This window comes from Monoraphidium neglectum (assembly GCF_000611645.1).
Source record: "Monoraphidium neglectum strain SAG 48.87 unplaced genomic scaffold scaffold01124, whole genome shotgun sequence".
Classification (NCBI taxonomy): Eukaryota; Viridiplantae; Chlorophyta; class Chlorophyceae; order Sphaeropleales; family Selenastraceae; genus Monoraphidium; species Monoraphidium neglectum.
In genome coordinates, this window is record NW_014012504.1 from 2,963 (window position 1) to 16,607 (window position 13,645).

Consider the following 13,645-nt stretch of genomic DNA (forward strand, 5'->3'; position numbering starts at 1 on the left):
CACAGCTGAGAGAGGGCTGGGCGCCGCCCGCGGCGGCGAGGGCTGGGCGGCTGGCTACTGGTCCAGATTGCGAGGGGATGACGCCGCTGGCGCATCCCTGAAGGGTACGGCCCTCGCACAGGCTGCTGACATGGTCACCATGCGGCGCTGCCGCAAGCCGGCCGCGGCGCGCCTGCCCAGGCGCCGCGTTTGCCGCAGCTTCCGCAGAGCGAGCACTCGGGCAGGGGCGCCTCGCAAGCCAGCGTGCGGTCTCACCCCAAGTGTGGCCGATATGGCCAGCAATGCGACCTTGGGCAGGTGCTTCCATACTGCCGTGTACCCACGGTAGATATACTTGACCGCTATGTCGACCGTGAAGTCTGCCCCGGGCAAAAAGTGTGTGAGGGAGGGTCCAGTTGCGGCGCAGAGCGCAGCGCCCAGTCACGCCCGCGCATGCCCCCCGATCGCCAACACAGAGCTGCCGCGCCGTACCACCGCATCATAGGGTCAAACAAAAACTTCATAGCAATTAGAAGGGCCCCTGGCTCGCGTGCGGTTGCAAAACGTTTGGACAACGCAGGTAAACTGCGGCCGATCGGCAAACCAGCCGAAACCACCCGCGTGTGCACCTGGCAACACAATGCTCGATCGTGCGGGTCCATTTTGTGGCTGCATGGCGACGCGTTGCCCGTCCCGCGGGCTGCGAGCGCGTCCCTTGATTGTGCGTTGCCTTCCGAGGGAACAAGAGCGTAGCCGAACGAGAGTATCAATAATAAGAGAACAATATTATTGCGGATTGCGATTAATCACATCGAGTCGGACCACTCGAGATGGTGATGAAGCGCCCTGCTCAAATTTTTTGACAGACACTCGCAGACCACTCTATCGGCGTCGAGCTCGGGAGAGTCTCGACTCACACTTCCTCAATTGATTTGTTGACCTGCCATCATGAAGCGACGGCCAGCTGAGCAAGCACCCGCCAGCTGGCTGGGCAGCGCGAATTCGGCACTGCGGCGCGGTTGAGGCGCGGTTGAGCCGTTGCCTTGTGGTCATGCTTCAGTCCGCGCATGCGAAGCGTGCAGCGACTACCTGATGACTTAGCAGCGCGATGGTGTGCATGATGCGCCCATTAAAACCTGCCGGAGGGGCAATGCAGTACCAAGGATTTGCTGGACTGCCCACTGCCGGCTGTAATCAGTGCGTCAGTTGTCAAGCGAGTCGAGTTGGGTCGGCTCAGCAGCAGTTGTTCAACTGCTGCCCGCTCAGTGCCCGCTTGAAGGCAGTTCATGGTGCTAGGGACAGCAAGTTGCTGCGATTTGTCAATGCGACACACGACGACGTGGGGCAGTGTGAGCCGTTTGTGTCACTCCCGCTGTGCAGGGCAATGCAGGGCAGTGCAGGGTGGTGCAAAAAAGGGCAAGAGGCAGTAGTCATATACACGCAGACCGCTTGGTCCCGTGCATAGCTCAATTCTCGCACGCCCATGTACAACAGCAGTGGCAAGGAACAGCGAGCGGCACGCGTGCAGGGTCCTCAAGGGGCAAGGTGTTCGGATGGGGTCAGGCAACCGCACGCAAGCGCTGATGGGTGGGGCAGCGATGGCATTTCTTCACTACTCATGAGATTTGTGGTGCAAGCGGCGTGGTGTGGCGGGCCGGCGTATGCGAGCGTTGCCGTTGCTGTTGCTGTTGAGACATGCACAATGTTGCACTCAGCAACCCGCAAGAGGACTTATGGGATGACCTGTGCTGAGGGTCTGCCTGGGCTGGCCCTGCAAGCTTTAGACTTCGCCAGCAAGCAAGTGGCGTACACCAGTGAACAAATTTCTCTCGGGCGTGGGGTTTGAGGCGGGCCGAATCGGACGTTGCGGCTATCGCAATGAGTCATAGGATTGGAGTAAATGCGTGTGCTCTTGGCTCTTAACTGTTGTGACGGCACCTCAAAACTTGAAAATCCCGGGCACACCAAGCGCGCAGGCGGCGGTTTGCGCTTGTCGGGACGGTCTGCCCTTGTGTCCGCCGCTTTTTACGCCGCGTGTTTGCTGCCTGCCTGCGCGATTCGGCGGCTGTTCGCTGTGGACAGGACTCGAACAGCACAATATTGGTGTCTTGAAGATTACTTACCATACAAGGTCTCCTGCGGGATGTCTCATCAGACTGCAATTCCCAGCTGAGCACAAGATCGTTTGGTGGTCGCGAAGCAGAGGGGGAGTATATAGCCGTGATCATGGCCACGCTAGACGACGAGCTCCTCCTCATTGCGGGGAAAGGCAGAAACAAACGAGGCAAGCGTGGCCGCAGCGATTCAGAGGACGACGAGGACTGGGACGACGATGATGAGTACCAGGACAGCGAAGAGGAGAAGAAGCCTGCCAAGAAGCGCTCTGCCGCGGCCAAGGCCAAGGCGGCGAAGCAGGTGAGCCCCGCTTTGACACCGCCAGTTGCTGCGCCCTGCTTTCTGCTCTCTTGCCACGCGCACTTGGTGCTGCTGCTGGCCCGTGCAATTGCAGTACAGAATGGCCCATTAATGTGCAGTGCCTGCTTTCATTGGCACAGCGTGGCAACACTCCCCCGTACTAGAGCTCGCCGAAGAAGAAGCGCGTGCGCAAACCACGTTTCCTGTACGCTGGCGCGCGGTGCGCAACGGCGCCTGTGCGCCCTACGCCACCTCGCTGCTGCAGGAGCTGGGCGATGAGGATGAGGACGACGATGATGAGAACTCGGATGATGAGGCGAAGCTGGCGGCGATGACTGAGCTGGAGCGGGAGCTGTACCTGTTTGAGAGGGACGAGCGGCGTGCGCGCGAGCGCGAAAAGCAGCAGGCGCAGCAGCAGGCGCGGAAGGCCAAGGAAAAGGTGGGCGTCGGTGCTGCACGCAATCGGGGCATCCGGTGTGCAGGGGGGCCAGCAGACTGTGCGAGCCGCAGGCTGCGTGACGCAGCAGCGGCCGCACCGATTTAATGACCCTGCACGAGAAGAGTAGTGCATGTGTGCAAAGCAAGCGCGTCCCAAGTTGGCGACCACAGGGCCCGCTGCTGTGGCACGTCGACTGCGGCCTGCTTTCTCAGGATTGTGGGCACCCCAATTAATCATAGCTGCCTCCTACACACCGGCCCCGCAGTCTGTGGAGGTGCGGGCCTCGTCCAGACGCGCGCGGCCCGCCACAGGCGCGGACACAGCAATCGGCAAGCTGGCCGCAGCCCGTCAGCAGCGCGAGAAGCGCGCCGCGCGGCGCAAAGAGGAGGAGGACGAGGAGGAGGAGGAAGAGGAGAAGGGGGAGGAGGAAGAAGAGGAAGAGGAGGAGGAGGGCGCGGCCGAGCCGTCGACAAGCGAGCGAGAGGAGGAGGCTGCGGAGGAGGCTGCGGCGGCGCGGCGGTTTGGGGCGCGGGGGGCGCGTGGCTACGACGAAGGCGAGGGCGTGGAGGGCGAGGAGGAGGAGGAGGATGAGCCGGCTCTTTTGGCGTCTGTGCTTCAGGTGCGCTTTGAGCTGCTCCCAGGGGCCGGCTGCATTTAACCAGCGTTGGCAGGGACACAGGCGAGGCTGCCTCCCTAGCTGCATGTGTGCAGCAGGCATGCCTTCGAAAATGCAGCTGTCCACAATACTTTGGATTGTGCTCGGTGCAGCAGCAGCCCTCACCTTCCCTCTGCAAAGTACTCTTCTTGATTGCCCCCGTGCATCGCACCCGGATGGCCCCAACCACCACTATCCCTGCACCTCTTCGCCCTTCGCAGATGCAGCTGAAGCGCGACATGCTGGAGCAGTGGCACAATCAGCCCTTTTTTGACGAGGTGGTGCGCGGCTGCGTCGTGCGCATCGTGTACGGCACCTTTGTTGACGCGGCCGGCCAGAAGCAGCCCAACTACCTTATGATGCGCGTGGTGGAGGCGACGGACCGGCAGCCGTACAGGCGCGTGCGCGTTTGGGGAAGTTGGCTGGGCTGGGAACGGGCGCGTGGGTGCACTGGCGCCCGGGCGGGCAGCAGTGAGCATGTGGCTGGCCGCTCAGCGGCGCGTGGCCCAACCATCAAGTGCTCAGCCGGCTAGGTGCAGCCTGGCATTTGTGCCGCGGAGAACCAGGCCCCCTGCTTGGGTCCTTCTTGTTCGCCGCACCTTCCCTGGCACCTCATCACATCTAGTCAAGTTTCTGTATAGGTCACAAACAGCCCAAAACACCCCTCTCACCGATGGTTTCCCAGGTTCACGCAGCAGCCGGGGGCGCGCACCAGCAAGCATCTGGTGCTGGAGGACGGCGGCCACAGCAAAGCCATGCAGATGGCCCAGATCAGCAGCAAGGAGATCACCCAGGAGGAGTTTGACCGCTGGAACCGCCACTGCGAGCGCGGCCAGGCCCGCAAGATCACGCGGCGCGACGCTGCGACGGCTGCCGCGCAGATCCAGAGGGCGCTCAAGTGAGGGCCCAGGCGGGGCGCGGGCTGGGAGGGCAGTGATGTTTGGGGGGATGAGACAGGGGTCTGGCTGGTGGCATCTGCCGCCTGTTCTCAGGCCTCTCTACCTGCCAGCCCCGCGCATTGTGTCCGGAGAGGGCAAAGGCAGCCCCTCGAGTGTTGTGCCTCGCTTTGCAACTCCCTGCCTCGAACGGCGGCTCCTGCTCCTCAGCCTTGCTGCCTCTGTCGCCTCGTCCTGTGGGCCGTGCCCTTGCCTGTCCAATCACGCACGTTCAACCACCCTGCCTTTTTACCCCAGCTACAAGTTCACGAAGGAGGACATCCAGCGCAAGCTGGCGGCCAGGAGGGAGAAGGGCGAGGTGGTCGGCGGCCTGGTCACGGAGAAGGCGCGGCTGAGGGGCCTGCTGGAGGCGGCGCAGTCGGCGGGCGACGCGGAGGCGGCGGCAGAGTGGGTGGCCGGGCGCCGCGCGCGCGGGTGGCTGGCCATGAACGGGGCCGGCTGGATGCATCGTGGCCGGGCGAGACGCCTTGGCAGCGCAGCCTCCACAAATTCGAGCTCTGCAGGAGCTGTTGCAGCACCACTCTTATTGCCGGTGCCCCTCCTTTGATACAATTCACACAAGCGCAACCTCACTCACCACCCCAAGCATTGCAGTCCTTTCTCAACCCATCGCCGCACCTCACCGCACCGCACACTCCTTCCGGCCCGCCATCAAGGTTGAGGGCCAAATTGGATGAGCTGGAGGCCAACCAGACTGCCCAGAGGCGCGCAGCCGCCGAGGCCAAGGGCGGCATGGCGAGCATCAACGCCCGCAACCGCACCGCAAACTTTGAGAAGGCCCTGCGCAACGTCGGCAGCCGCCCCGAGGGCGACGCGGGCCGCGGGGACGGCGGCACGGACGTGTTCTCTCGGCGGCAGACGCAGTCCAAGGTCTACTGGCAGACCGGGAAAAAGGCGGACGCGAAGGAGCAGCCCGCGGGCGGCACGCCGGAGCCGCAGCGGCGGCAGCAGCAGCAGCTGGAGGCGGCGGCGGCGGGGCCCGGTGGCCCCGCGGCGGCGGCGACGCACAAGCTCAGCCGGACGCTGAGCAAGATGGAGCCGTCTGAGCTGCTGGGGTTGCTGGACATCGGGGTGGACCTCACACTGCTGCCCGGCGGCGGCGACGGCGGCCCCGGCGCGGCGGTCGCCGCCACGGCGCGCCGCATGCTGGGCGGCAGCAATCGGTGGCCGCTGAGCGACGCGGGGCGGGCGCTGGCGGTGGGCGCGCCGGCTGTGGGGCCGCGCGCCGAGGTGACTTTGAGCGAATGGTTCCGGCGGATGCAATCGACTGCGCACTAGCATCGCATTGTATTTGCTACAAGCTTTGCAATCGACTGGGGAAGGTCCGGGTTTTTGGGTCTCAACGCCGCAGGTTGTGTCCCCCGGTGCGTGGTGTAGTTTGGTGGGCTGCAACCCCTGCAGGTGTAAACCTGTAGAGCCACTTTGTCTCAACTAGTCTGCAAGGCACCTTTAAAATGTGACCAAGTAACTACATGGCAGCAAGGGTCGAATGCCTATGCAGCCTTGTTGCAGCCTGTGCCAGGGTCGCATGAGCGGCAGCTGCCGTCACTGATGCTGCTCGTCAGCTGCCCACACCTCGGCAACGACCCTGGCGCCATGTCAGTGCGTTGCTCAGGTTCGATGCAGAATAGGTAGCCGCCTAGTCACACTGTGCTGGCACAACAGCGCTTCTCGGCCAAGATGGGGATTGGAACGGAGTGGCTTGGCCCCGTTCATGTCAATCTTACGCTTAGATAGCCCTGTACATAAGTGGTTCTACTTATCCGGTTCCCATGGGCTCCGGAGGCAGCGATCTGTTGAGTGCCTGCCTTCAAATGCTAATCTCTCCCATGCAGCCTGGATCGCGTAAGTAGCACCTCGTGAGAACAAAAATATTCCAGCAGCTAGGATCAGGAGGTCATAGCGGGGGTCGGCGCCATGTCTGGGTCTGGCGCGCCGCGCCCGAGTGTGCCGGGCAAGAAGTCGGAGGAGAGCGTGTGCGTTGCAGTCAACATCAGGCCCCTGATTGAAATTGAGCTGGACCAGGGCTGCCAGGAATGCCTATACGTCACACCAGGCCTTGGCCAGGTGCGCTTGCAGCGGCTGCGCTGCTGGGCATGCTGCGTGCCGCCAGCGGGTGCTGCACAACCGCAGGCAACGCCAATTGGGGTGGGGACAGGGCGCTCAGGACCCTCGATTAATGATACGCACGCCCGCACCACGCCCTGATCTGTGATGCTGCACCCGGTCCAGGTGCACACAGCCGGCAACAGCCAGTCTTTCACGTATGATCATGTGTTTGGCGGCGACTACGGCAGCGACCTCTCAGACCTCTACCCCAAGTGTGTCGCGCCGCTGCTGGACGGCCTGTTCAAAGGCTACAACGCCACAGTGTTCGCTTACGGTGCGCACCGTGCGGCTCGGTGCACGCAGCGCCGCTGCGTGTGGCGCTGCCGTGCGGGAGCGCTCGCCCGGGCACATGCTGCTGCAGCAGGCGCATGCTCGGCTCCAGCTGCGCCCCGCCAGTCCATATGCGGCGCCCACGCGCGCACCCGCACAGCCGCATGCACACCCCGCTTTTTCAACGCCCTGCAGGACAGACAGGGTCCGGGAAGACCTATGCGATGGGCAGCGGCTTCACGCCCGGCGGCCCCTGCAGGGGCGTCATCCCGGAGGCAATGGAGGAGCTGTTTGCGCGCGTGGAGGCTGGGAAGGAGGGCGTCGAGTTCTCAGTGCGCGTCAGCTTTGTGGAAATCCACAAGGTGCGGGTGCTGCTGCCGGCGCATGGATGAAGGTGCAGGCGTTGGGATGTGGGGGGGTTGAAAATACGGGGCAGGGCAAACGAGGCAGGGCGACCTCCGCCATGAGGTCATGCCGATGCATTGCAGAGGGAGGGGGGCGGCATTAATGAGGGGTGATAGCAGAGGTGGGCGTGCTGAAAAACGCCCTTGACAGCAGGCGCGCATGGCTAGCAGATGGAGCGGGATGCACGCACGTCGTCCATATAAACGCATCGATGGCTTCGCAGGAGGAAGTGCGGGACCTGCTGTTCGTGGAGGGTCGGGGGGCACGGCCCCAGGTGAGTCAGGTCGCAGCATCAGGAGGGGTTGATATGATTGGGCGATGCAAGCGGACGCCTGAGCCGGCATGCGGATGCCAGAAGCGGACACCTGCACGTGGCGCGGTGGTAGTCCGACGGCGTGCTGCCTCACGTGCGTGGGGCGCCAGCCGACACATGGCCCCGCCGCCCCCTCCTTAGGTGACAATCCGCGAGCTGCCGGGCGGCGTGACGCTGGCGGGCGCGGTGGAGCGCGAGGTGCACAGCCGCGAGGAGATGGCGGGCGTGCTGGAGCAGGGCAGCCTCTGCCGTGCGGTGGGCGCCACCAACATGAACAACAGGTGGGTGGGCGCACTTGGGGGGCACGGGAGGTGCGCTGGCCGCTGGCAGGCGTGGGACAGTACCTGACAACCTGCACAGCTTGTGGTCTTTGTCACGCGGGCAAATGTAGTCAGCATGGGGGCAATCCCCTTCGGCGTCGCTTTATGAGACGGGTGTGCAGTGGGGATCGGAAGAGGAAGATGAAGGCGCTGTTTCGTCCGTGCTGCGTGCGCCCTTGACCTCCACGCAGGTCAAGCCGCAGCCACGCCATCTTCACCATCACCCTGGAGCAGCGCCGCGCCGACCCCGCGCCCCCCACCGCCTCGCGGCCGGCCTCCCCAGCGCGCCGCGCCGCGGCCGCGGCCGCCGGCGACGCGGCCGCCGCGGCCGCGCTGGTCGTGGAGGCGGCAGAGGAGGAGGAAGAGGACGAGGAGGACGACGGGGACGAGGGCGCGGATGGCGAGGGGGATGCCGCGGATGACTATCTGATCGCCAAGATGCACCTGGTGGACCTGGTGGGCAGCTGCCGGGCAGCTGCTCGAAACGCATTGAGCTTTGGCCGCCCTGGCCGACGGTGCAGCTGACCCCATGGCTGCCGCTTGCGCACTTCGTGCGTGTGCGCTGCCTCCGCTTCACGACCCACGGCCTGGATACCCTTGCTCACCTCCCCCCTCCCCTCGGGCCCAACCCAGGCCGGAAGCGAGCGCGCCAAGCGCACCGGTGCCGAGGGCGCGCGCCTGCGTGAGGCCATCAATATCAACAAGGGCCTGCTGGCCCTGGCCAAGGTGATCTCTGCCCTAGTTGACTGCCAGGGCCACGTGCCCTACCGCGACTCCAAGCTGACGCGGCTGCTGCAGGACAGCCTCGGCGGCAACAGCCGCACGCTGATGCTCGCGTGCGTGTCGCCGGCGGACGTGAACCGGGAGGAGAGCCTCAACACGCTGCGGTACGCGGACCGCGCGCGGCACATTAAGAACAAGCCCGTGGTCAACAGGGACCCCGTGGCCGCGCAGGTGGGGCTGCCGCTGCGCGCACGCGCTGCACTGGGCGGCTGGGCGCTGGGCGTTCCGACGTCGGCAAGATGGGTCCGTGTTGGCAGCGCAAAGGTCGCAAAACGGCCTGTGTGAAGGCAAGGTGTCGGCCCGCCGCACTGCGGCAAGCGATTTGCCCGCGCATGACGTGTACTGAGTCACGTCGCCCCCACATGCCGCATGCGCGACCGCTCATCGCGCCCCGAAGCTCGCCCAGCTGCGGCAGCAGCTGGCCGCGCTGCGCGCGGAGAACCTGGCCCTCAAGCGCACCATCGGCGCCGCCGGCGGCGACCCCGACGCGCTCGCGGCGCTGGTCAGCGGCGGCGCGCTGCCGCCGGGCGAGGCGCTGCGGGAGGCGTACGACGAGCTGGCGATGCGCTGCGGCGCGCTGGAGGCGCAGCACGCGCGCGACCAGGGGGAGCTGGTGGGTGGCTTGGGGCGAGGCAGGGGGGGCCGGGTTGGGGGTGGGGGCCGCTGCGCATGGTGGGGTGCGCCGTTCTTGGTGATTGGGCCGTAGGAGCCCTTGTATTGTGGGTCGCGGCCGCAGGCCGCCTGGTATCCAGCCTGGACCTAATGGTAGACAGGTCATGTTCTGCAGGAGAGCGTGTGCGAGAGAGATAGAGAGTGTGCGTTTGTGTGTGTGGGTTTGTGTGTGTGGGTGGGTGCATGCAGGTGCGTGTGCACTCCGTGCTCTCACTGCACATATGCAAAGCCATTGCGCCGATTGCTGTCTGAGCACCCTCGCCGCTGGTCTTCCAGGATGACCTGCGGAGCGAGGCGTCTGACTTGCGCGAGCGCGCGCTGGCCGCGGAGACGGCCCGCGACAGCGCACGCCTCCGCCTGCGCGCGATGAAGCAGGCGGCGGTGGACGCGGGCTACGAGAAGCTCAGCGCGCTGCACACGGGCGCGTCGGAGGGCGCCAGCTGCGGCGGGGCAGCGGCGCTTGCGGACGGCGCCGCTTCCGCGGCAGCCGGCATGGGCGGCGGCCCGGCGGCTGACGGCGGCGACGCAGAGGCGTCGGCAGGGGCAGCAAATTCGTCGGCGGTGATGGCAGCAGCAGCGTCGCAGGACGATGACGTCAGCCTCGACGCTGACGTGGACGTGGTCGCGGAGCTGCGGGGCCGCATCGCCGAGCTGGAGGCGCAGCTGCGCCAGGCGCGCTCGCTGCAGCGCGCGCAGTCGTCAATGCTCCGCAGCGGCGCGGCCGACGGCGTCGCCGCCGCCGCCGTCGCGGCCGCCGCAGCGGGAGGCGCGGGGCGACGGAGGGCGGGCAGCGCGGCGGGTGGCGGCGCGGGGGCAGTGGGCCCCAGTCGATACGCGAGCAGCGCGGGCGCGGCGGCGACGGCGCTGGACGTTCTGGATTGCGGCGGCTCGCCGCCGCTGTCGCCCGCGCACCGGCCCGCTGTTGAGCCGCTGCCGTCCCCCCTCGAGGTGTGTCGCGCACCTGCATGGCGAACGCGCGTCGGCCTGCGGCATTCGCTATCAACTCAGTTTCGAACTGTCCCTTGCTACTTTGACCAAGCCCCTCAAAGCTGGCACCCTTCAGTGGTTCGTACCCGCGTCTTAAGTCACATTCATGCATACATGCAATTGCACGCGCACGCTCAAGCACACGCGCTTGCATATGCGCGTGCACACACGTGCACACACACACACACACACACACACACACACACACACACACAAACACACACACACACACAGCGCACGAGCGCGCACTCACACACTCTGTTGTCCTTGGCCCCTCCTCAATCGTCTGGATTCTCCCCACCTCGCATGCACACACCCACCCACACACCCCATTACCCCACCCCCCCTCCTCAGGAGGGCGACTCATCGCGGGACGCCGAGCTCATCGCCGGCACCACGGCCCACTTTGTCAGCCAGGAGCAGCTGAAGCACCGCCTCGCTGCCATAGGGCGCCAGATGGTGGCCAAGCAGCGGCGGCTGGCGGCGCTGCAGGGGGCGGTGGCGGGGGACGGCCTGAAGGCGCAGTACGACGGCCACTTGCAGGTGGGCGCCCCTCGGCGTTGCTGTGGGTGTGCGCGCGCTTTCATGTAGGCGTGTGTGTTGGGGTGCGCGTGTGTGTGTGTTGTTAGATGTGTGTATGGTGTGTGTATGTGTGAGTGTGTGTTTGCCCCAGTTGGTGCTCATCGCCTGCGGAGGGCAGCTGGGGCTCCACACTCCCACCAGGGCGCCCTGGCAGCCCCTGTGTTGGCGAGCGGCCCCTCTTCATCATTCATGGCCAAAGCCCGGGTGAGTCTCTGGTGCGGTGGCGCACGCCGACGCACTGCCGATGGCCCGCCACCACGCAGGCGCTGCAGGCTGAGCGCGACGCGCTGCTTAAGGAGAAGACAGGCCTGCTGCAGGTGCGGCCGGCGGCGGCATGGGCCGCATGTGACCCGGCCCACCGGCCACACGGCACGTGCGAGCCCCGAGAAGAGCAGCCTTTGCCCCCCATCTCAGCCGCCATCTCCACGCCTGTCGCCGCCCGTCCGCCATCGCGACATTCCAAGAGGGCGCTGTCCTGCCACCGCTGCCGCGACAAAACCGCTTCCCCCGCACTCAACGGCAAACGCTCGCTTGCCGACGCAGCTCTCTTTTTCACCCTGAGTCAGTAAAGCTGCCTGTCACACCCACGATTCGACCCCGGGAACCCCCGCAGAAGCTGCACAAGGCGGCTGAGGCCAGCCTGGAGGAGCGGCGCCGCCTGGAGTCTCTGTACCGCGACAAGCTGGCGGCCGTGGAGCGACGCGTGAAGGAGCTGGGGGAGAAGGAGCGCGAGGCGCGGCGCGGGGCGAAGCAGCTGGTGCGAAGCAGGGAGAGGGGGCAGCGGGGCTGGCGGGTACCTGAGCGGGGGGGCTGGGCGTGGACGGTTGCGCGCGGTGGGAGACCAGCAGCTTTGACCCTGCGCAGAGCGAGGCGTGGGGGGTGCACCCCGTCACATGCACACACACGTACACGGCCACACACACACGTACATGCACACCCGCACGCACGCATCTGCACACGCATGTGCACACATGCATATACACACATACACACACACACACACACACATCACGCTTGCATCACAGAACGCCTTGACACTGATGACTCCCACCCCCACCCCCTTGGCTCATCTGCCGTCCTCCAACCCACACCACAGACGCGCGTTGAGCAGGTCGTGCGCCAGCTGCAGGAGGACATCCAGAAGATGAAGGGCCACAAGGCTGCGGTGCTGCGCCGCATGGAGCTGCGGGAGCGGGAGTTCAGGGAGTGGCGCACGGCGCGGGAGCGGGAGCTGGCGCAGCTGCGGCGCAGCGCGCAGCGGCAGAACGCGGCGCTGCAGCAGCACCAGGCCATGCATGTGAAGCAGCAGGTGCGGCGGCGGGTTGGGATGGGGCCGTTTTGGCTCAAAAGTTGGCGCGGCCATCAGATCGTCAGGCTTGTGGGGGTCTTTGGGGTTTTGTGTATCCCCGCCGGCTCCCCTGTGCATCCCTCCTATGTGCACCACCCTGTGAACCCCCAATCACTGTTGATGCCATGCCACTCGTGATCCCTACGAAACGCCCTCACCTGGCTCCGCCGCTCCACATCCCCTTCCCTCCCCTGGTCTCTGAAGCGTGCCCAAACCTGATGCCCCCGAACCCCAACCCCACTCCCGCCCACGCCCGTCCCCCAACTCCACCCCCGTGCAGGCCGTCTTGAAGCGGAAGACGGAGGAGGCGGAAGCTGCCAAGAAGCGGCTAAGGGAGCTCATGGAGGTCCAGGCCAGGGCCAGGTGGGGGGGGGGGTGACGTGAGATTCATGGCGGGGCCGGGGAAGAAGCAGGTGAGGAAGGAAACAGGGTCACGTGTGGTGAGTTCATGAGTGGTCTTGGCAAGGGCAGAAGGGGCAAGAGTGAATTGTGTGTAGGGGCAGGGGGCGGAGCAGGAGCAAGCGATGTTGGCACTGGCAAGCGGTGTGCTGCGGGGGGATTGGATGGGGTGGGGGGCAGGTAGGGGACACAAATGGATGCGCGCAGGAGCTGAATGAACAAGGGCCTGAGACGCCAGGAGATATTGATGACTGCGGGGATGACTGCGGGCATGACTGCGGGCACGACTACGGGCACCCAACCCAGCGGCCGGACGCTCTGCGCAGACCTGATTGTCGATCCGGTCGTGGCAGCCACCCATGACACACTCTGGCCTCGTTTTAAGACTCCTCCCTTGCTTCCCTTGCGGCCGCTCCCAAAAGCACGCCAGGCATCCCGGCTCCCGCTCCGACTCACCTTTCCCCCCTCCGCACCCCCCTTGCTCCCCAGGATCCAGCGCACCGACGCGGCTGCGCGGGAGGCGATGGAGATGCAGCCCAACGCGGGCGCGCCGCTGCTGCGGTCGGAGCGCGCGCGCAAGGAGTGGGTGGAGCAGGAGCTGGACCTCTGCAACACCAGCTGGGAGTACATGAAGGTGGGGGCAAGCTGCAGGGAAGCTGTAGGGAAGCTGCAGGGAAGCTGCGAGAGAAGCCCTTCGCTTGGCTGGCTCCGGGGCTGCGTCTGGCGATGGCGATGATGGGGTCGCGGCAGTCGTTGACCTTAACACCCTCGCAGCGATGCCATCCCTGTGTTCATTCATCCCACGATTGATGTGCTCGGCTGTCCCGGCAGGTGCTGGAGGGTGAGCTGGCGCAGCGCGCGGAGAAGACCCACCGGCTGCGCGAGGTGCAGAAGCAGCTGATGCTGCTGGGCGGCATGGTGCCGCCGAGCCCGGTCGTGTTCAACGCGCTTCGTAGCGGCGGCGGCACCGGCAGCGGCGGTGGCGGCGGCGCGCCGGGGACGCCGCTGGGGGC

At 65.7% G+C, this 13,645-nt stretch overlaps 2 protein-coding genes across 2 annotated transcripts; both read left to right on the forward strand.

The window, feature by feature from the left end:
- Positions 1-2,205: 2,205 nt before the first annotated feature.
- On the forward strand, positions 2,206-5,722 carry MNEG_6734 (hypothetical protein; the record flags this gene model as incomplete). Its single annotated transcript, XM_014044792.1, has 7 exons — positions 2,206-2,394; positions 2,660-2,833; positions 3,099-3,452; positions 3,710-3,879; positions 4,174-4,386; positions 4,682-4,831; positions 5,101-5,722. 7 exons carry the CDS (start codon positions 2,206-2,208, stop codon positions 5,720-5,722), a joined length of 1,872 nt encoding a protein of 623 aa, XP_013900246.1.
- Positions 5,723-6,361: 639 nt separating this feature from the next.
- Positions 6,362-13,442, forward strand: MNEG_6735 (kinesin family member 3/17; the record flags this gene model as incomplete). Its single annotated transcript, XM_014044793.1, has 16 exons — positions 6,362-6,511; positions 6,677-6,827; positions 7,019-7,185; positions 7,452-7,502; positions 7,683-7,822; positions 8,053-8,317; positions 8,495-8,815; positions 9,051-9,257; positions 9,593-10,264; positions 10,658-10,846; positions 11,149-11,202; positions 11,499-11,642; positions 11,982-12,194; positions 12,514-12,596; positions 13,122-13,266; positions 13,407-13,442. The coding sequence occupies 16 exons, from the start codon at positions 6,362-6,364 to the stop codon at positions 13,440-13,442; spliced, it is 2,988 nt and encodes a 995-aa protein (XP_013900247.1).
- Positions 13,443-13,645: the final 203 nt, after the last annotated feature.